General features: G+C 36.3%; 2 protein-coding genes across 10 annotated transcripts in view; one reads left to right on the forward strand and one right to left on the reverse strand.

Moving 5' to 3' along the window:
• The window catches only part of LOC147846195 (uncharacterized), a 1,020,765-nt gene that overhangs the window by 987,276 nt on the left and 9,685 nt on the right, over positions 1 to 23,804 (reverse strand). The gene's annotated exons all lie outside the window — the stretch shown is intronic.
• apoltp (apolipoprotein lipid transfer particle homolog) overlaps positions 1 to 23,804 on the forward strand; it is a 597,023-nt gene that overhangs the window by 442,844 nt on the left and 130,375 nt on the right. For 5 of the 9 annotated variants that reach the window (XM_087240363.1, XM_087240367.1, XM_087240364.1 and 2 more), the window contains 15 exons: positions 1,380 to 1,528; positions 3,347 to 3,417; positions 4,188 to 4,353; positions 6,642 to 6,779; positions 6,863 to 7,040; positions 9,196 to 9,332; positions 9,408 to 9,511; positions 14,732 to 14,888; positions 14,979 to 15,158; positions 19,388 to 19,540; positions 19,644 to 19,788; positions 21,188 to 21,346; positions 21,420 to 21,538; positions 22,437 to 22,613; positions 22,681 to 22,836. The exons of the other annotated variants lie outside the window; for them this stretch is intronic. In XM_087240363.1, coding sequence (XP_087096489.1) covers positions 1,380 to 1,528; positions 3,347 to 3,417; positions 4,188 to 4,353; positions 6,642 to 6,779; positions 6,863 to 7,040; positions 9,196 to 9,332; positions 9,408 to 9,511; positions 14,732 to 14,888; positions 14,979 to 15,158; positions 19,388 to 19,540; positions 19,644 to 19,788; positions 21,188 to 21,346; positions 21,420 to 21,538; positions 22,437 to 22,613; positions 22,681 to 22,836 — 2,189 coding nt within the window. The remainder of the gene's footprint in view (positions 1 to 1,379; positions 1,529 to 3,346; positions 3,418 to 4,187; positions 4,354 to 6,641; positions 6,780 to 6,862; positions 7,041 to 9,195; positions 9,333 to 9,407; positions 9,512 to 14,731; positions 14,889 to 14,978; positions 15,159 to 19,387; positions 19,541 to 19,643; positions 19,789 to 21,187; positions 21,347 to 21,419; positions 21,539 to 22,436; positions 22,614 to 22,680; positions 22,837 to 23,804) is intronic. 9 annotated transcript variants of the gene reach the window in all.

Consider the following 23,804-nt stretch of genomic DNA (forward strand, 5'->3'; position numbering starts at 1 on the left):
TTTAATATTTAATATTTATATGGATATTGACACATATGAAGACAAATTCTATCCTTAGAAATTTTGATCGCTTTCGTTAGTGTATGGAATTTCGTGATAATTTCAACTTTATATCTCGTAATTTTGACTTTATAGGTAATACATTTGACTTTTTGGTCATAATATAGACCTTTTAAGCATAATTTTTACTTTTATGCAAGTATTTTGAATTTTTGTCTTGTAAATTGCAACTTTTTAATCAATCATTTTGCCTTTTTAGGCATAATTTTGACTTTCTATCCAGGTATTTAAAATTTTTGTCTTGTAAATTGAAACTTTTTAATGTATCATTTTGACTTTTTAAGCATAATTCTGACTTTTTATGTGAGTTTTTAGATTTTTTGTCTTGTAATTTCAACTTTTTAATGTATCATTTTGACTTTTTAAGGATAATTTTGACTTTTTATGTGAGTATTTAGATTTTTTGTCTTGTAATTTCAACTTTTTAAGGTATCATTTTGACTTTTTAAGCATAATTTTGACTTTTTATGTGAGTTTTTAGATTTTTTGTCTTGTAATTTCAACTTTTTAATGTATCATTTTGACTTTTTAAGGATAATTTTGACTTTTTATGTGAGTATTTAGATTTTTTGTCTTGTAATTTCAACTTTTTAAGGTATCATTTTGACTTTTTAAGCATAATTTTGACTTTTTATGTGAGTTTTTAGATTTTTTTGTCTTGTAATTTCAACTTTTTAATGTATCATTTTGACTTTTTAAGGATAATTTTGACTTTTTATGTGAGTATTTAGAATTTTTGTCTTGTAATTTCAACTTTTTAATGTATCATTTTGACTTTTTAAGCATAATTTTGACTTTTTATGTGAGTATTTAGAATTTTTGTCTTGTAATTTCAACTTTTTAAGGTATCATTTTGACTTTTTAAGCATAATTTTGACTTTTTATGTGAGTATTTATAGAACTTTGTCCTGTAATTTCAGCTTTTTAAGGTATCATTTAAAATTTTTAATCATAATTTTGACTTTTTATGCAAGTATTTAGAATTTTTTGACCTTTAAAATTATTTCTAAAAAATCCCCAAACAAACACACAAAAAACAACTGATTTTATTTCAGTCAAATTACACTTAGATGTGTTTTTTTTGGCCATTTAAAATGTAAAAATACTTTCTTGGCCTATAGAAAACGTTTCACATGTTTAAGGATTAATTTTTTTTTTTTTTTTTTTTAAATCAGTGGATATTGATCAAACAGAGGTTTTGTCTGTTTTAGCTTACTTTTGGGGACAGTATTTTCCCCCCAAAGTGTAACTAAAGAAATATGGCAAAAACATTAACAAACATGCATATATCTGACTTACATATACTGTATGTATTACAGATGTGCAGAAAGGGCAAAGGCACACCTATAGATACAGTACAACAATCAGCAGCACATGGAAAGGCTCTTCATCAGGAGGCAGTCAGTTAGCTTTGGACTGTGTTATTGACATTAATGTTCGACCAGGATGTCCTGACATGATGTTAAAGGTATGTTTTATTCCTTTTATACATATCATTTTATTATCCACACTTAATTTTTCAATGGTTTTATATGCTCCTTTATTACCACAGAAATTACCTCTTGAATGAAATGTTTTTTTTGGAAGGGTCATGAATATTCATGAGCTCTGCTCTGATGCTCCTAAACTCATATTAGTGTCCACTCACACATACAGATGATGTAGTCTGAAATACACACATGCAAAATAATTACACTTTATTTGTCAAACAATATTTGAACAAACTGAGTAGATGCCTAAACATGCTACAAACACTTATATTAAGCTGGCTACGTGTGTTTGTTGCCTCATAACAAACATACTCTGTAAATTCCAAAATATAAAGTAACTAAAGAAAACATATAAGCTGTAAACAGTTAAAATTTATGGCTACCTGTTTCACATGAATCTTATGTAATCTTCCTGTTTCTCCCATTTGGAAATAAGAGTCCCTACATGATCTGTATAATACAAGCTTATATACAATTAAAAATAAAGGGAAAAATATCATTAATGCAGTCTTACTATAGGGAACATTGTGGTCATTTCCATGTACTGAACTTCTATGATTCAATTTGAATAATATTAACCAGATTATCATTCTATGGAACCCTTAAACTGTAAATGTAAACTGCGATGTGCTCTTTATTGGATTATTTTCTTGCATTTAAGCATATTAAATATAAATTTTAAAGCTGTAAAATCATATATGCATAAATTGAGTTCATTGTAAGGCCCCAAAAGAGACATAAGCATCTAAAAATAGGCATCTCAAATATATTAATATTTCATATATATATATATATATATATATATATATATATATATATATATATATATATATATATATATATATATATATATATATATATATATATATATATATATATAAATATATATATATATAAATATAAATCTCTCTCTCTCTCTCTCTCTCTCTCTCTCTCTCTCTCTCTCTCTCTCTCTATATATATATATATATATATATATATATATATATATATATATATGCATTTGAATGTAGTTTTAGGCAAATTGAACTTTTACTTTCAATATTTTTAAGTTGAGTATATAATATGTCTAGCTAGACCATGAAATTAAGTGATATTATAAGTTATTAAGGTAACGTTATTTATTATTTAGAAATTTACAAAGCTACTAAGTTACTTGTTCAGAGTGCAAATTGATATAATGTTTCTTACTTTTAAGTGAAACAAATCTTATAACAACAATCATCAATGAAATTCATAAATACAACTTCTGTTAATGTTTGCTAATGATCATAACAGTTTTAGATAATTTAGTTTACCACTTGTCACAGTTTGTGTACTTATAACTGGGCCCACACGGAATCTGTGCACGCACAATTCCGCAGATTTTTAGTCCATCATTAATTCTGTTTATTTACTTGAGTAAATGTGTTTAAATTTATATTTATTCAGTTTTTAAATTAATTACAGTAATATTATTGACTATGAAAATGTTCATCTGATTTATGTACTATGCAGTTTGTCTTTTAGTAGATATATTATATAAGAGACTTGCTTTGGTTACCAAATAAAGTGAGTCTAACTGGATTTGCATTTTAAGCATTAAATAAAAGTTAAAAAGATATTATTTTTTATTTCACATATTAAGGTTTTAGTTATGATACTCCCAAAATAATTTAGCAGAAATCCGCAGAGTTTTACCAAAATTCTCTGCAGAAATAGCAAAAAACGTCTGGCCCTACCTATAACTTCTCTGTCTTTGTTTTTATCATTTTTAATCTGTTCCATAATGTTTTTCATTTGTTCTTTTTGTATAGCTGAGGAACATACAAATAAAGCAGAGCTCATCAAAAAGAGATAACTCAGTTCAACGCTTGAAGAACATGAGGTAATTCAACAAGCTTGCAGATTCTGCTCATGCACATTTACCAAAACCTTTTCTGAATTTGCATTTAATTATTACAGATAAGTTGTATATTCAGGTTTTATTTATTTGCTTAGGTCAAGTTTAGAGTATAAAAGCCCTATCATACACCCAGTGCAATTTAGTTAAATTTTTTTAAAGTCTAATTTTAAAATACAAAACAACCCCTCCCAAAAACACAAACTTTTACATTACGTTTCTTAAAAAGTAAATTAATAGTAACACATTTATTTGCTTTATAGTTACTTAGTTACTTTTAAAAGTAATATATTACAATCTTAAACCTGTCTTAACATAAAGAAACCCAATATAAAACTAAACAACAACAAAAAAAGTAAAAATAACACATGCTTTGACATTACTTTCCTAAAAAGTAACTAACGTAACACATTTAGTTACTTTTTAGTTACTTTTAAACTTAATATACTACAATTTTAAGCCTGTTTTAATCTACAAAACAAAACAAAACAAAACAAAACAAAAAAACATAAAAATAACACTTTCTTAAAATGTAACTTAGTAACACATTTCATTACCTTTTAGAAATGTAACTCAATATTGTAATATATTACTTTAAAAGTAACTTTACTCAACACAGGATCTAAACAACCTAATTTGATCTTCAGTTGATTATAGTCACATTTTTGACTAATAATTTGACATATTATCACTGCATTAGGGAGTCTACAGTCATCACAGAGGTTTAAGGTCCATCTGGTGTTTTGCTTTCTCAGAGAGTCATTGGAGAAGAATCCCCTGCGGTTCTCGCTTGAGGGGGGAAAGGTCACCATGCTCTGCCCACAGGAGGCTGAGCAGGTGTGGACGCTTAACATCAAGAGGTCCATTCTGAGCATGATCCAGACCTCTCACTCGGGACGGGCCCGAGAGACAGTGAGAGAGGTGAGAGCAATTACAGCTTTCCCTGAGCACATATTTATGAAATCATGAGGGAAAATATTGAGTTTTTTATCAATTTAAATTGATTTATTCATCACATGAAAGCTGTAGAAATAAGATAAAACTCGAATCTGAAGGTTAAAAAACTAAATGCTAAAACAAAATCTGATATATTTGCAGTAAGAAATGTACAAATTATTTTCATATTGAACATGGGAAATGATCTTTACTTAATATTCTAATAATTGACATACACATAAAATCAATTATTTTGACCCATTATGTATTTTGGCTGATAGCCAAAAACATACGCAGACTGTAAAAACGCTGGGTTCCAAACAATTCCTATATGTTGGCCCTAAACAAATCGATTAATTTACTTTTATTGTTTTGCAACATAAGCGACATAGGCATATTTTGAAAACATAGCCCTATATACATTTCTGGAGATCGCAAATTACAGTGCATCCGGAAAGTATTCATAGAGCTTCACCTCTTCCACTTTTCTATGTTACAGCCTTATTTCAAAATGTATTAAATTCATTTATTTCCTGAAATTCTACACACAAAACCCATAATGACAATGTGAAAAAAGGTTTTGAAATTGTTGCAAATTTATTAAAAATAAAAAACCTGAAAAATCACATGCACATCAGTATTGACAACCTTTTCCGTGAAGCTCTAAATTGAGCTCAGCTACATTCTGTTTCCACTGATCATTCTTGAGATGTTTCAGCAGCTTAATTGTTGTTCACCTGTGGTCAATTCAGTTGATTGCACATGATTTGAAAAGGCATACACCTGTCTATTTAAGGTCCCAGGGTTGACAGTGCATGTCAATGCACAAACCAAGCATGAAGACAAAGGAATTGTCCGTAGACCCCCGAGAAAGGATTGTCCCGAGGCACAATGCTGGGGAAGGTTACAGAAAAATTTCTGCTGCTCTGAAAGTTCCAATGAGCACAGTGGCCTCCATCATCCATAAGTGGAAGATGTTTGAAACCACCAGGACTCTTCCTAGAGCTGGCCGGCCATCTAAGCTGAGTGATCGAGGAGAAGGGCCTTAGTCAGGGAGGTGATCAATAACCCGATGATCACTCTGTCTAAGCTCCAGTGTTCTTCTGTAAAGAGAGGAGAACCTTACAAAAGGACAACCATCTGTGCAGCAATCCTCCAATCAGACCTGTATGGTAGAGTGACCAGACGAAAGCCACTCCCCGCCTGGAATTTGCCAAAAGGCATCTAAAGGACTCTCAGACCATAAGAAACAAAATTCTCTGGTCTGATGAGACTGAAATTAAACTCTTTGGAGTAAATGCCAGGCGTTACGTTTGGAGAAAACCAGGCACCGCTCATCGCTAGGTTTATACCATCCCTACTGTGAAGCATGGTGGTGGCAGCATCATGCTGTGGGGATGTTTTTCAGCAGCGGGAACTGAAAGACTAGTGAGGATAGAGGGAAAGATGAATGCAGCAATGTACAGAGACATCCTCAATGAAAACCTGCTTGAGAGTGCTCTTGACCTCCGACTGGGGCGACAGTTTATCTTTCAGCAGGACAACGACCCAAAGCACACCGCCAAAATATCAATGGAGTGGCTTCACAACAACTCGGTGAATGTCTTCGAGTGGCCCAGTCAGAGCCCAGATCTAAATCCTTTTGAACATCTCTGGAAAGATCTGAAAATGGCTGTTCACCGTCGCTTCCCATCCAACCTGAGAGCTTAAGAGGTACTGCAAAGAGGAATGGGCCAAAATTCCCAAAGTTGTGCCAAGCTTGTGGCATCATATTCAAAAAGACTTGAGGGTGTAAATGCTGCCAAAGGTGCATCAACAAAGTATTGAGCAAAGGCTGTGAATACTGATGTACATTTGATTTTTCAAGTTTTTTAATTTTAATAAATTTGCAACAGTTTCAAAAACTCTTTTTTCACATTGTCATTATGGGTTGTTGTGTGTAGAATTCTGAGGAAATAAATGAATTTAATCCATTTTGGAATAAAACATAAAAAATGTGGACAAAGTGAAGCGCTATGAATACTTTCTGGATGCACTGTATTGATCCTATTTGAACCCTCAAATTTCAGATGTTTAAAATCAGTAGTTGTATTTCAGTCAAATATCATTGTATCCTAACAAACCAGCAAGTTACCACAAAAATACAACAAAAAATCTAACAGTGCATGAGAAATAAACGTGCAGTTACAAGTTATAAGGTATATTGAAGTCCTTAATCCTAAGCATGACTGATGATATCATTTTACCAACACTGAATTATGATTGGTCTACAGACTGATGTGTATGGGACATGTACCAGTTCTTATGAACGAAGGGGACCATCGCTGGTGAAGATACGTAACCTCCAGCAGTGTCTCAGTGACCGGATCGATCAGTTTTGGAGGAGCTCTGTACCCCTGAAGGAGGGCATGGTGGGCCTTGCTTTGTGTATACCACTTTTAACTGGCCAAATGTGAATTTTTCTTGAGTTTGAGTGTCTGTTTATTGTGATTAGACAGTGAGTGCCGGCCTCACATGCGTCCAGCTCTATGATGACACAGTCTTGAAGAAGGTCAACTGTACAGAAACAGTGTCGCTGGTTCCCCTTCCAGGCCTGTTAGAAGTAACAGAAACTAAAACGGTTTCAAGCCTGACTCTACTCAGAACCCTTGATGTGATTCCAATGAATTTGGGTAAGACTAAGATGACTTTTGATAGTGTTAATCTACAACCCCAAATCAGTTGGGATTGTATGGAAAACGCAAATAAAAAAAAAGATTTATTCGATTTCTAAATATACATTGACTTGTATTTTATTGAGGACAATACAACATTCAATAATTATTGTGTTCCTTTTGATTTTTTATAGTTTTTTTTTATTTTATTTTATTTTTTTAAAAACACATTCAAATTTTGGTTCTTGCAGCACATTTCCAAAAAAAGTTAGGACAGGAGCAGTTTAGGGCTAGTAATCAGGTAAATTGTTTATATAATGATGTGATTAAAACAGGTGATGTCAACAGGTGACTGTAATTATGATTTGGTACAAAAGCAGCATCCATGATAGGTCTAGTCCTTTAGGAGCAAAAATGGGTCGAGGATCGGCAGTTTGCCAACAAATACATGAGAAAATTATTGAAATGTTTAAAAACAATGTTCCTCAAAGAAAGATAGATTTCACTTTCATCAGTGCATAAAAATATTTAAAATATTCAAGGAATCTGGAGGAATTTCAGTGCATAAATGACAAGGGTGCAAGCCTAAGCTGAAGCTGCATTAAGAATCGTCATTCATCTATAAGCGATTTCACCACATGGGCTCAGGTCTAATTTGGCAAACCTTTGTCAAGTACTACAATACGTAGTTACATCCACAAATACCAGTTAAAACAACTGTACCAAAAGGAAGCCCTATGTTAACAGTGTCCAGAAGCGCCATCTACTTTTCTGGGCTCGTAGGCATCTGGGATGGACCGTCACACAGTGGAAACATGAACTGTGGTCAGATGAATCAGTATTTCGGGTATTTTTTTTTGGAGAAAAGTACTGGCTGTAGAGGAAGAGAATACAAGTACTTGACTGGCCTGCCTACAGTCCCGACCTGTCTCCAATAGAAAACGAATGGTGAATTTTGAAGTACAAAATGTGACAACGAACACATTTAATTATACATTAAAAAATTGGTATAATTTTAAAGAAAACCCTTTGAATTTTCATAAAACACCATTGAAAGTGTTTAAAATAACTGTATATGTTGTCTGTGTTATAATAAACACCTAAAAAAAGAGGCGCTTTTTGTATTTTTGTTTTATAAACTCAAATTTGAAAGTGCACTTTTTAGGTTCTGTGTGGTCTAGGGCGCTGTAATTAATTTTGGTGGTTTCTGCACATGTCTGTAATCATAGGGAAAAAGAAAAATGTCTCTATACCATATTCTATGCAAAAGTTATTGTATTCCAACTCATGAGAGGTGCTGTACAAGCCACAGGGACCGATCCTTGTTTTCATATTTCACTATTATTTTGTTTGATCAAACATAATTCACTGTGTTTGGACCACATCAGACATATAAAAGGAAACTTATGCACATCACCTCAAAAACAGAGGAGAATGGCCCTGAAGGGCACAGCATAAGGTAAGAGATGACAGCTGTCTGTGCTATCTGGGGCTGCTTATTGATCATGAATGTATTGTTTACATTTCTGTGCCATGGAAACACTGCTATTCATTCGACAACTGTTTGATATGTGAATATAATTCAGTAAAAAGAATGCTAGAACTGTTTTAGCACCGGCAAGAGCTTTCATTTTAGCTATAGCTTGTACATGTGTCATATAAAAAAATATGAAAATGAACCAATGTAAAATACCTAGCTCGGGTATCCAAAATACTGTGTATTTAAGTGTAAATAACTTTTGTACAGTAGAAAAAAAAACAAAGTGATGCATATGTGCTTAAAGGTACTTTTTAGGTACTTTTGGGTACTAATATGCACCTTTTAGTGTATCCTTTAAAAAGGCACTGCCTCAGTGACAACTCCCGTACCTTTCTTTCTGAGAGTGTAATACATTCACAAGTAAACATAGTTTTTCTTATTTTGTCCTTGTGATGGAGTTCACATAAAGTGTCCGGTGCATAAAGAGAAAATAGTGTTTCTACAGGTGGTTTGTCAAGCCCACTCACTGCTTATAGAGATATGGAGTGATTGTAAGAAAGTGTCTAGTGCAGTTGTTGAAACTGAAAAAGGCTACCAAAAAGGCTACCAACATTCCAATATAAGATTTTTAGAAATCATTTATGAATGCAAGGCATTTGCGTCCAAGTAATCACCTTCTCGTTGTCATTTCAGCTCAGAACACTGGCTACCTGTCCAGTATTGTGTTTGAGGCTGAAGGCCAAAGCTCAGGCAGACATGCTGGACCATCAGTTCAGGAGGTGTCCAACACAGTGAGGAGACTGTGTGCTCATCTGATGGATCAACAGCAGGTCAGACACTAGCTCATGGTGTTAAAGCATTGACATGATACAGGTTTTTATTATACTTTTCTTCATCATCCTCAGCAATCTGAGCTTCTCCTGAATCTGGTGCTCCAGCTGAGAGCCTTGTCATCACGTCAGTTGAGAGACTTGTGGCATGAAGCCTCCTTCAAATGTCGAGACGACTGGTTGGTCCTTTAACAGTTATATATGCAATCAAAATGTTGTAGTACAGACATTTTAAGGGTGCCATAGAGTGCATTGATTCAATATATTAAATTGTACTCTACATAGGTATCTGGCTTAGGTAACATTTTCCAGAAATGGGTTTATCTGTTCACTTTGGCTGCATGTCTACTGGAGCATTTTTTTTTTTAGAGCTTAGCGTTGCAATGTTATGTGCTGAATAGGCATTTTATGCTTAGCGATGAGCGCTCTGCGTTTTTTCAGTCATTGAAAGTTAAAAAATACAGATTTTTGTGGCACTGTCAATTTTAAGCTAGCCATCAAATCCCGGTGGAGGAGCGTCAGGAATATACCAGGCAACGTTCACCATGACCACAACAACTTGTAGGTGCAACCGACTGAAACACAGCTGAGCATTTTTTGAACAGCACTCGCATTTCTGCAGTGCAAAAAACGCGGATTGGCCACCTGTCAATTCTGGAAAATGCCAGAAGGGCCGGACTATTTTTTAAGAGTCTTGAAACCCCCAACTTTCGGTTCAGGTCAACTTCAGAATTTTTTAAAAAGATGTATCATAATGGGTGTGGAGCTCCACGAGCAAAGGGCAGGAATGAACATTGCCAGCAGGGGAGAAGGAGGGAAGCAAAAAACTGTTGTCAGCCAAAATGAGACACAAACCGTGAGGAGACGCATGATTTCATAGTTTACAAAGTTAAAATGCAAATAAATAAGCAGTAATTTAATGCCCTGCTACATTTGTTATTCATAATTTCATATAGAGATAACCGCAATTTATATCATTATAAAGATAATCATGTTCATATAAACACTATAAATGAGGAATTTCCCTCAATCCCCGGGTCTGAATGCAGAATCAGTGCAGCAGGTCTCTTGCCCTGTCTATTTTAACCATTAGCCCTGTTGGTAATCTGGAGGATTTAGGCCAACACAGTAGCACGGCCATGTGTCTAAATGTGAATGAACTTCTGATAAAAGACAATGTCCGCCATTCTCCAATTCTCTAACTGCTCTCCTGACAAAAATGCTTCCTGCACACAAACAGCTTTGCTGTATCGGCCCTAACAGCATCCCGGGGAAAAAAATGCAACAAACCCCATTGATCATGGAAACAAACACATACGACCCTTCATAAACAGCTAAATACTGTGTGCCATGGTTCCGTGTCTCACAGCTTGGGACTGGCAGGTCTGCCTTGTCTTCGGAAAGCACGTGCAGTCATGAATAATTTAGAAACCGGCTCTTCTCATAGGATAAGAAAACTATGCTATGAATAGTAATAAGAAACCGACGTGTCATCTTTGCACTCGCAGTTTTTCGCTATGTTGCCAATTTTGATCCCGCCCCAAAAATCATTTTAAACCCGGAAGCTGAAATTAGCTGACAAAAGCTTTCAAAATCATCAATTTTTTCCCACAATTAAAGCTGACAGGTGCTAACATTGTTTCGTGAACCTTTAAATGTGGTCCGGTCAGTTTTTAAAAATCTTTTTATTCCTTAATATGTATTGATAATAATAGTAATAATAATAATAATAATAATAATAATAATAATAATAATAGTTACATGTTAAGCATTCGGCCCAATCGGTGACAACCGGCTGGTTTTGAAAGGGGCCGACCCAATCAGAGGTTACACGAACGTGATCAAATCTGGCAAGAACGTCAAACAAACTGTGAGTGCAACACAAGCTAACTGTCAGAGATGGACCGTAAAAACAGGAAAGGCGGTGCGGAAATGCTCCAAGAAAGCAAAAAAAGGGCCCTAAAATCAGACGCTGTCAAATGCATAAAATTAACTGAAATATCTTCGATTTAGCTGCTGCATCGGAGGACAGTAGTATGGTAGAGGAGGTAATAAGAAAACTAAAAAAAATACTTCCAAGTCATTATACTAAAATATAGAAAAGTCATTTTGACAGCATTCCCACTACTTCTGACCGTTTTTGACAGTAACCTACACTGTGTTTAACAGTTGTAAGCTTTGCGTAGAACTCACGTACATTTTAAAATGTCATTATCAGCAGGGGGGATTTAGGGTATACAGACCGCTGTATGCTACTGTACAAGCAATATAGTCTAACATGCAAAAAGACTATATCTATAGCCAAAGTACTGAGGGAATTGGTAGTGAACTCTGAAAACACAGCTAGTCTTTAAAGTAAAACATTAAATACATGCATAGGTTACAGTATGTATTTAATCCTTAGGACAGAGAATGACAACGGGTTGTTTTTGTTCCAGTCACATACATTTAGGACCCTATTTTGACGGTCCATGCGCAGGGCGCAAAACGCAGGGCGCAAACGCTTTCAGGGCGTGTCAGAACGCATTTTTGCTAATTTAAGGACAGGAAAATCTGCTTTTCGCCATGGCGCATGGTCTAAAAGGGTTGAGTTTATTTTCTTAATGAGTTATAGGTGTGTTTTGAGAATAAACCAATTAGAGTCTCATCTCCCATTCCCTTTAAGAGCCAGCTGCGTCCCGCCATAAGCGCATTTCGACGTAACGTAAGTTCACTCTCGCTTTTGCTCTCGTGGATAGGTAAACCTTTACACACAGACATCAATTAGCCTATAAATAATTCATTTTGTTTGTTAAGCGCAAAGATTTGTTTCAAAACTATTTCTAAATTTAGTTCTAATTTCTAGCAAACGAATAAATGAACAATAATTGTGGTCAAAATACTGAGTTATTTACAAATACACCCAGGGGCGGACTGGCCATCTGGCAATTCTGGCAAATGCCAGAAGGGCCGGACCATTTTTTTAAATGTGGGCTGGTCAGTTTTTATTTTTATTTTTTATTATTATTTTTTACATGTATTGTTTTTACATGCAGGCAGCTTTTATCTCGTGCAACATGTGAATATTATGATGACGTTGATGATGGTAATAATAGTAATAATAATAGTAAATGTTAAGCATTTGGCCCAATCGGTGATAGTTTCGAGAGGGGCCGACTCAATCAAAGGTTACGCGGACATAATCAAAGTCTGGCAAGAATGTCAAACAAACAGTACGTATGGTAATGTGGGCTGGTGTGGCTATGGTGCCAGGGCTGAATTTTTGTCCCAGTCCGTCCCTGAATACACCTGCCATGCCCCATATGGTCTAATATTTGACAGGTGGACAAATCTAAGCTTGTTTTTAATAAAACAAATATAAATATGGATATAATAAATAATACTGCTAATAATATTAACATTATACAAAAGCAAATTGAATTAACTGAAAAAGCCTCCCGAGATGAATAAAGTAAGGCAGTGGTTTTTAAATCTTCATGTAGGCTAGAAATTAATATGTTTTGTAATATTTTAATCATTTATATTTATATCCTGTATATATCCTTATTATATCCTTAAGATATTATATATTTTTCATATGTAAAGATATTTGCGTATTGCTCTGCATCTTGTTTTTAGTGTGTAAGCCAGGCACACTTTGCGCCAGACAATAGACCGACTTTGTTCTGGTCTAAAGATCAGACTATTTACAGTTTCTCAAAATAGCAACGCACCAAAACACGCCTGCTTTTTTAAACCAGAACGCCTATGGGCGCACATTTGAGCGCAAATGCATTTGCTATTTAAACAGCGTAGCGCAACGCCTCAAAATGACCCTTGCGCCGAGCTAAAAGTAGCAAAAGAGTATTGCGCCGCACCTTGCGCCACATTGCGCCGGGTGTATAATAGGGCCCTAAATGTTTAAATATCTATTACATATATACAATATTGTACTGCTTATATTATTACACCATCTATACACCAATATAAGTAGTGAATGTGTGTGTCTGTGTGGTAATGTGGGCTGGTGTGGCTACAGTGCCAGGGCTGAATTTTTGTCCCAGTCTACCCCTGGCTCTGGTGGAATAAATCCTACAATGAGAAGCTCAGTTTTGACCATATTTAGAATGGTCATGAATATTAATGAGTTCTGCACTGATTCTCCTTAGCTCATGTCTGTGCCTGCTCTCACACATACACACACACAGAGTATGACGTACTCTAAAATAGACACATGCAAAATAATCATACTTTAGTTGCAAAAACTATTTAATTGTTATATTATACACAGTTGAAGTCAGAATTATTACCCATGTTTATTAGCCCTATGTTAACAGTGTCCAAAAGCGCCGTCTACTTCGGTTTTACTAGGGCACAGTTGATTAATACTAGGGCTCTTTTTTCTTTTTTTGCACCGTCTCCCTGCGCCGCCTCCAGCAAGATGCCGCCCTGGGCGATTGCCCATATTGCCCATGCCTAAATCCGCCACTGATCACACCTGAGCAATGTGACTTCATTCACCACACGAGTCGTCTTTAAAATGGTGACTTGTTGAATACTTATTTCCCCCAATCAATATCCAAATAGATTTTCATTCTATGGCACCTTTTAATTGCATTGATATGTAATTATTTCAGCTATGTTGCATATTGCTACTTTGTGAAGTTTATGTATAAACTAATTTCGAGAGGATCACGTGCTTATGATTGCTAGCGGCTGGATCCGCATTATCCAATTCACTAAGCTCCAATCAGATGACTCCTAAACTACTATAAATACCCTGGGTTTCATTCCACTGCTATCTTCGTTTTGAAGATTCCCCCCTTCCACCCCTACTCCTCCTTCTTCCTAGATGGGTGACACGTAGCACTGTTGCCTCACGGAAAGAATGTCTCTGGTTCCACGCTCTACCAAACCAGCAGACATTTTTGTTTGGAGATTGCACTTTCTTCCCGTGCTTACGTGGATTTACCCCGGGTTCCCCGGTTTCCTCCCACCGTCCACAAACATGCAAATTAAGTTAATTGACTAATCCAAATCAGCACCATAGACATGCTTCTAGTATGTAGTTATCTCCAAGAGCAATCACTTAATGTTCATCGCTTACTACAGCAGGGGAGTTCTCGAGATCTACCTGAGCTCAAACTCCCCTCCCGCCTTGCATGAGGAGGGAACCCTGGGCTCGAGGATCTCATGAGCTCAGGGCTCTCTCCCGGGACAGCATGCCAAACAAGCTTTATAATCAATCATCAGCTAAGTGTGAACTCTTGAAATGTAATAAAACACAATATTAGATAATGTTTTTTTTCTTTTTATTATTTATTTCTTTTTTCATACTTCTGCTTCTTATTTCTTTTATTTATTTATTTAGTTTATTATTAATATTTTTTTTGCTGATGTTGACTTCGGTTTGCTGACAGGCAGCCCCTGGTAGATGCATTGTCAGCCTGCGGAACTGAGAACTGCATCCTTGTCAATGCGGACCTAATACTGAACAAAGAAGTTGATCAGGAACACATCCTACCCCTCATCAGTTTTGCTTCCCACCCAACCCCATCCATAATCAGCCACCTCAGTGTAGGTTTAGAGCTATTCAGTCAAATATTTATAGTACATAACTATATAAAACAGACTGTGACATGCAGTTACTAATTTTTTCTCTTCCAGGCTCTTCTGCAAATTCCTCTTATTCGTCCAAAAGTGCTACTGGTCGTGTCCTCGCTGGTCCATCGCTTTTGTCAACAGAGTCCATGCAGTGAGATCTCAGAAGTCCAGCAGTTCGTCCATCTTCTCAAGCGGAGTCTTGAGGCAGGATGTCAAGTGGATGAACATTTGAAGATCACAGAGGTACATCAGTACTCTTAGTAGTTTTTCAGTAGCCCCACCTCCCTCTTTTTGAGTCTGCAGTGTGTGGAGTCAAACCGATGGTGTCTTAGGCCCCGTTTACACTAGTGCATTTTAGTTTTAAAACGGCGTCCACGCTAGCGTTTCACCCAGCGTTTCTGAACAGCTCTCCGTCCACACCAAAACACTGAAAACGCACATCACGTGACCACACACACACTCTCTGGCATGCGCTGCAGCCTATCTACCCAGATGAGAGTGTTCATCAAGGATCTCCTGCAGGATCTAATTTCACTGTATTTGCTAAACGTGATATTTAATTAATCTTGTTGTCTATATCTAACAACATATTCCCAGACTTTGGTCTTTTGAATCTATTACTTGTTCCCGGGTAACGAGTTTGGCTGAGCGCAAAGATAAATTAATAATTAATGTAACCACGTACATTCTGTATATTGAGTAATTGCTTGCCCTTATTTCCTATATTGTATAAACTTATTGTCCGTTATACGGTTATAATGGGCATTATTGATTATTAAAACTAATATTCAGCAAAAGAGAGGGTATGTTTCATAATTTCAATGAAAGTGAAAGAAGGCAGTGATGTTAGGCTTCGTTTTGTTATGAATACGCATACAGTGAAGATGACGCTCATATATGCAGCACAACGCCTCAACATTTCTGCTGTCTGTTAAGTTGTTGATATCAAAATGAAAATAGCAGTTCCTTCATGTTGTACTTTTATTGTTTAGAAAGTGAAACAACGTAGCCAGGGTGATGTGAATAATGTTATAAAGTACATCGTTCCCTTTGAAGATTTACCCGATATGTTCTCAGGAATCTGTTTTCCATATCAAACTTGCAAAGTCTGAACTTACTGGGAAAGGATGCAAGACTGAACTGTGTGCGGGCTTCTTAATATTGAGGAAAAGCCCCAATCAGAGAGATGAATGTCGGCAGCCCCGCCTCTGTTTTCAGATGTCTCCGTTTTCCCCCATCCACACTGAGACGGAGCAGCAGCGTTTTAGGATGAAAACTAACCTCTTCAGCGTTTCCAAAACGCTCCATTTTCGGTGCTCGAAAACTCTGGCGTAGTGTGGACGGATGGCGTAACCGTAGCAAAACTTATGCATTTTCAAACTAAAACGCACTCTGTTTTAGTTTTAAAATGCATAAGTTTTGCTACGGTTATACCATCCGTCCACACTATGCTGGAGCGCAGAAAACGGAGATTTTTGAAAACGCTAAAGAGGGCGTTTTAGTTTTAAAACGCTGCTGCTTCGTGTTAGTGTGGATAGGGGAAAACGGGGACATCTGAAAATGGAGGCGGGGCTAAAGACATTCGTCTCTCTGATTGGGCCAATATTTAGTAGCCTACACACAGGTTAGTCCTACAGACTTCGCAAGATTGATATGTAAAACAAAGTCCCGAGGACATGTCGGGTAAATCTTTAGGGAACAGTGCACTTTATAACCTCATTCACATCACCCTGGCTACGTTGTTTCACTTTCTTAAAAGTATAATGAAAACATGATATTGTCATGATAACCAGCGATCGTACTCCATAAGATCGCTGGATTTCACTCTCAATAACCATGGACTACAAATCCGCCATTTCTGGACTACATTTTCATACATGCACTCCGGTCACACTCACACATGCTTCCTCATCTAGACTGATTACACTCGCACCACCTGAGGATTGTCAGAGACTGATTGCACACACTATTTAGGCAGCACACTCACTCACTCCCATTGCCGAGTCTTGTTAACTGTATAGTAACACTACAACGCGGTTTCCCTGTCTTGTTTCTCCGTGTTTTGACCTTAGCCTTGTTTACCTTTTGTCTCCGTCTGCCGCCTGCCTTTTGACCTCTTGCCTGTTACTTCGACTACGATTCTGGACTGTCTTCATATACCTGTTTGCACCTTTGTTGATCATTGCTTGCCTGACTCTGATTAAACCTGCATTTGGATCCTACCTCAGTTGTTTGTGTCACTCCTCGGATTACAGATATACAGTGGCGCCCCCAGAAAATTTTCTTAGGGGTGGCCAAGTAAGGCCACAACAAATCTTGGGGTGGCACACAAAAAATTATGAATTGTGTATATATTGTGAATAAGGAGTAATGTTATATTTTTGTTTTTGGTAAAATAAATAATGAAGTTTTAATGAATTCGAATAATTACTCTTGAAATATTGTAATTTATTCCGCAAATACAAGTGCAAACCAAATAAAAATCAATATTTAGTCTAAAACCTCTTTCAGGTAAGTTATTTCTTGTACAACATACAATATATGCCATGTCCAACATTAATGAATTATGAATAATAAATATGATTAATGAATGAATTAATAAACCAAACAAAACCAAACAAAATTTTGAAAAGCAGATTTCAAAATGCATCTAGTTATTTATTTTGGATTTGTGGTTTTCAATCAGATGAAACACAAATTATTTAAAAAATAATAATTTCTTAATAAAAAGTGTGCAATCTCAGTGAATCAGCTTCGTCAGTGGCGCTGATCAATCCACAATAATTCAGTGGCTGCATTTTATTTATTCATTTATTTATTAATATCAGCAACTATCATATTGGGGTGGCCACAGGGGTGGCCAGAGTTTACACAAGGGTGGCCGTGGCCACCCCTGGCCACCCCTTGGGGGCGCCCCTGCAGATATAAGGAACTACCTATTTTTATTTTGTTATTAGCAACTTAGCAGACACCAAAAAAAGTTGAAATCATTTAGCTACATATTTATATGAGTGTCATCTTCACTGTATTCATATTTATGACAAAACAGAGGCTATAACATCACTACTTCCTTTCATTTTCACAAAAAATACGAAACATAGCCTCTCTTTTGCTGAATATCAGTTTTAATAGTCAATAATGGTCAGTATAACGTACAATAAGTGTATACATTATAGGAAATAAAGGCAAACGATCAGTCAAATGTGCAGTCAGTGTACGTGGTTGCATAAATTCATATTAACTTATTTCTTGCACTCAGCCAAAACACGTTACCTAGAACAAGTAATAGATTCAAAAGACCAAAGTCGTGTAATATGTCGTTAAATAAAGACAACAAAATGAATTAAATATCACGTTTAACAAATAAAGTGAGATTAGATCCAATGGTAGATTCTTGATGAACAGTCCGACGTGCACAGCTCTCATCACTGCAGCGCATTCCAGAGTGTGTGTGTGGTTACGTGACGTGTGTTCAGCGGTGTAGAGTAAGATAAAACGCCAGTGTGGACGTAGATCGTTCTCATTCTAAAACGTTGTTTTAAAACTAAAATTTATTAGTGTAAACGGGGCCTTAATTTGCTGACGTTTTCTGTATTTGCGTGTTTTTTTAAAAAGTTGCAGCACGTTAAGCTTTCTCGGTCACTGTACTGTTGGTGTACTTTACACAAACTTACACATACCTATGCATGCTGTTTGTGTTGCGCTGCAGTAACACTTCTGAAACACTATCTAGCAGCAGGGTGTTTTCATACCTCTTGTTTAAAAAAAGTCAGGAAAGTGGTGGAGTCGAGCTTTGTTTAGGTGGGAGTGTTGAGGTGTTTGTGTCGTGGACTAAAAGTGGAGAAAGGGAGGAGAGGTGTTGGGGTGTCACAGACGAAAGAGAAAGTAGTGAAGTGGGTGGTTGGGGAAGGCTGGGGATGTGAGTTGGTGGTGATGTTGAGGACGAAAGTAAAGAGCGTGGTTGGGGCGGAAGTTGTTGCGGACGCCGGCCTGATTTTATATTAACGTTACCTAACGTTACCTTGGCCACAAGCAGGACTGACCCAGTGCAAATACAGTAATATTGTTTGCTCGTCTCCTCTAAAAACGACTTCTGCAGACATCACGTTGTGTTCTAAACGTTTATAATATTTTTGCGGCACATAAACGCGAATCGCTTTCTGTATTTTCAAAACCAAAACATTCAGTAAAAGCAGAACTACCGTGATATGCGTACGTCTTTCCATTTTGCTGCCTTGGCTTTCATTGCCTTCACCAACAGTTGTACACACAACAGCAGCTCGATGACGCAAGCTGATCGGGGTTCAGAAGGAAAAAAGACGATGTGAACACAAACCCGCCAAGAAGGTGGCAAGAGGGGACAATCAAACTTGAGTTGAGAACAGGCAATTTAGCCAAGTAGTGTAACCAAGATTTATTGTTTTATAAATAAATAAGAAAGGGAAATGAAGTGGTCTTTGTCTTCTGTGCAGTTGCTGCATGTGTTAAAAGCAGTAGAGAATGCAGGAGCAGCTGTTTCAGATCTCATCCCAACACTGAGCCGCTGTGTGCAAAATCATTCTGTGCCACTGGAGCTTCAGCTGGCGGCTATACGAGCGTTCAGGAGAATCCCATGCCATCAGGACGTCAGTATAAACAAACTATTTAAGAGACATATAGCACTGGAGATGCACATTGATGTTATGTTTGTTATGGTATGAGTAACATCCTTGGATTATGTGTTATCAGAGAAAAGTCCTTGCTCAGGTATTTCAAAGACAGCAAGAGAATGTGGAGGTCAGAATCGCAGCATATCAGCAGCTCATGCACTGCCCAAACCAGGAGATTTTCACACTTGTGAAGACAACTTTAAGCAATGAGAAGTCCAGTCAAGGTATGACTTATTAAATAGTATTTAATTGATCAGCTTTCGAATGGGACCGAAACAGAAGGGAATTTAAAAAGCATTAAATATATAATTGAAGATCAAATGAACAGTCCTGTTAGCTCCTTATTAACCCCTGTGAATGTTTAATTATTTTTTCAAATATTTTTTAAGTGATGTTTTACCAAAGCGAGGCAAATTCTCACAGTATTAGAGAATATTTGAGAAAGTATTTCTTGTAGTTTGGCTGGAAATACAGTGATGTGAAAAAGTCTTTGCCCCTTTACTGATTTCTTATTTTTTTTTAAATGTTTGGCACACCAATGTTTCAGATCATCAAACTAATTTTGAAATTAGTCAAAGATAACACAGTTAAACAGATCATGCAGTTTTTATATAATATAAAATAATATAATATAATATAATATAATATAATATAATATAATATAATATAATATAATATAATATAATATAATATATCATTAAGGAAAAACAAAATACTCAACTTCATAGCCCTGTGTTAAAAAGTGTTTGCCCCCTCAAACCTAATAACTGATTGTGCCACCCTCAGCAGCAACAACTGCAATCAAACTTTTGCAATAACTTGCAATGAGATTACAGTGCTGTGAAGGAATTTTGACCCACTCATCATTGCAGAATTGTCACAATTCAGCCACATTGGAGGGTTTTCAAGCATGAACTACCTTTTTAAGATCATGCCACAACATCTCAATTGGATTCAGGTCAGGACATTGACTAGGCCACTCCAAAGTCTTCGTTTTGTTTTTCATCAGCCATTCAAAAGTAGACTTGCTGGTGTGATTTGAATCCTTGTTTTGCGACAGAACCCAAGTTAGCTTTATCTTGTGGTCCTCGTTTAGGATATTTTGGTACACAGCAGAATTCATGGTTCCATTTATCACAGCAATTCTTCCAGGACCTGAAGCAACAAAACAGCTCCAGACCAGAACACGGCCAGCATCACATTTACTGTTGGTATGGTGTTCTTTTTTCTTTTTCTTTTTTTAAATGCAATCTTACTTCTATGCCACACATAATTGGACACACATTAACTAGGTTAATTAGGTTAACTAGGCAGGTTAGGGTAATTAGGCAAGTTATTGTATAACGATGGTTTGTTCTGTAGACTATCTAAAAAAATTATAGCTTAAAGGCGCTAATAGTTTTGACCTTAAAATCGCGTTTAAAAAACATAAAAACTGCTTTTATTCTAGCCGAAATAAAACAAATAAGACTTTCTCCAGAAGACAAAATATTATCAGACATACTGTGAAAATTTCCTTGCTCTGTTAAACACCATTTGGGAAATATTTTAAAAAAGAAAACTAAAATCAAAGGGGGGCTAATAATTCTGACTTTAACTGTGTTCTCTATGATATGTCCTCAGTTGGGTCATTTGTTTGGAGTCACCTTTTTAATATCCAGAAAACAGAAGACCCTCTGAAGAAATACCTGATGGAGTCACTTCCAGATGACATTATTAGCAGAGACTTTGAAGCAGAACCATGGAAATATTCTTCTCATATGGATTACACAGTGGACACGGGTACTTTTCCGTTCTATATTCAACATGTTAATTTTCTCCCATTTGCAACATCTCTGTTTTGTCTCTGCTTCAGGAGTGGCTGCTGCAAACGTGGAGGGAGCTCTGGTTTTCTCCCCCCAGTCTTTTCTTCCCAGTTATGCTATGGCTAATCTGACAGTATTCATCCTAGGCAGAGCATTCAATCTTCTGGAGGTAAAAATGAATTAAACATATTTTTTCCCCCCACAAAACATAAAATCAAAAATCACACTCATTCATTTACGGTTATTTTGGAATCTTATGCAGTGAAAACAGATTTTTCAATTAAAAAAGCTTTTTGTTTACAATCATTCAGTACAATGTAAATCATAATTCATCTATAGGCAGGGTTTTTTTTTAATTGAAACTTCAAATAACACAAAATGAAATAACATTCATTTTAATTAAATGTAATGTAAATTAAAAGAATTGTAAAAATCTGATTTAGAAATTTGCATTTGGCTTTATAGTCTTTAGTATAAATGATAAGATTTATCTTAAAGTATTTGACAAAATAATATTCTGGTTAGAGTTTTTCCTCAAGAATATACATCTAACAGTGCTATAATTGTCAGAATAATAGTGTCAGTTTATTGTATTTAAATATTTTATGCAATAACTTTTTTAATATAATATATATATATATATATATATATATATATATATATATATATATATATATATATATATATATATATATATATATATATATATATATTAGTGGTTTGCCGTTATTGGTGTTAACGTGCTGCGTTAACGCGAGCCTCTGGCGGAACTATTATCTCATACTTAACACATCTTTAGTAAGTAATTTACTAACAGCTTGTTCATGATCTATTACTAATTTATTATGTTTAGTTATAAAACATTAAAATACAGTAAACAAACCATTTACAACTTGTTAACTAACAGCTTGTAAGTTATCTATTGGCTATCTGTAATGCACAGCTATAAATAATTAGCAAACTATTAACTTTTATTTAACAAGTCAATTATAACTCATTAACTAACTATTTATTATTAGACTATTAACTAGTTATAACGGATAGTTATTCTGGATTTTTTTGTTTAGATTAGCCTTAGAATGGAAAACCTTGAGCCTCTTCTTAAGACAATGTTTGAGCAGCAACCTCTAGCATCTGCTGATCACTCCGGACCTTCAGCTCAAGCAGACTCTGTGAAGAAGAAGGAGAGAAACAGTGATAGTGATGGCTGTCAGTCCGCAACATTTAGTTCCATGAGGACTAAGGTGAGAGTCCTGATTATGGTTTAAATGTTTAAAATTTGGCTTCACGTTACCAGGTTTTCTATTTAAGTTCACAGAGCAGAGGAAAAAGGACAGAACCCTCCGTTGCTGGATAAACGTGAAGATGTTTGGCAATGACATGACCTTTATGACCTGTGATGACCTGCATTCGTATCAGAGAAAGCTGTCCCTTAGTACAGCTGGTGTTGTTGTCAAATTGTTAAAGGTAAGAACAGAATATTCTACTTTCATTTCTGACTGTAGGAAAAAATATAAAAAATTTTGATTATAGTTCCAAGGCAACACATCTTGTCATAAAACATGATTGTCGTGAGGTCATTAAAATTGTGTCATGAATATTTTTCTGATCACTTTTTTTCTGTGCCTGACAATCGGGTTGTCGTGGTCCTAACCTTCGACTACCACTCGTTCCACAATGGACCGGCCCCTTATGCATACGAGCCCCAACCCCAGGCTTGGCTCCAGGGTGGGGCCCCGCCTACGCCATACCAGGCGATGTCTTGGCCCTTGATGTTCTTGTACTCATTAGGGGTTTTTGAGCCGCACTTAGGGTGCTTTCACACCTGTGAATCGATTCAGTTGTTCCGAAACAAAGATTACAAATGTTACATTGTTGCTCTTTGCTCTTGGTGTGGTTCGCTTTCACAATGCAAAGTCTCTAATCGGACCAAAAGAGCTAAAACAAGTCACTTGCGAGTAAACACTCCTCACATTGGTCAGAGTGTCAGGGTTTATTTTGCAGCGTCCCTCTCAGCTGTCAGGAGGGGTGGTGGTTTGGTGGTGATTGACAAGGTGCTCGCACATGCGACGTGTCTGAGGAGAGATGCGGTGGGGAGGGGTGAGAAGGGTGCGCGACGATGACTATTTGAGGACCGGGAGATTACCGGAGATGATCACTCGTTTGTGGGCATCCAGAGACTCGCGAAACTTCCTGCCCTACTCATAATTGTCTCTTCATATAGACATATGTCTATTTCATATCCATAAAACACTGTGATATAACCGCACTCGGATCGGATCGCTTTCTCACTGCAATCGAACCGCTCCATGGTTCGTTTCAATCGAGTCGAGACCACCTCATTCAAGCAATCTCGGAGCGATTACTTTGGCGCGGAACAGAGCGCGATTGCCCTGTTCACATATACCAAACGAACCGCGCTAACTGGGCAAACG

Source organism: Danio rerio, chromosome 2 (assembly GCF_052040795.2).
Source record: "Danio rerio strain M-AB ecotype USA chromosome 2, GRCz13ab, whole genome shotgun sequence".
Classification (NCBI taxonomy): Eukaryota; Metazoa; Chordata; class Actinopteri; order Cypriniformes; family Danionidae; genus Danio; species Danio rerio.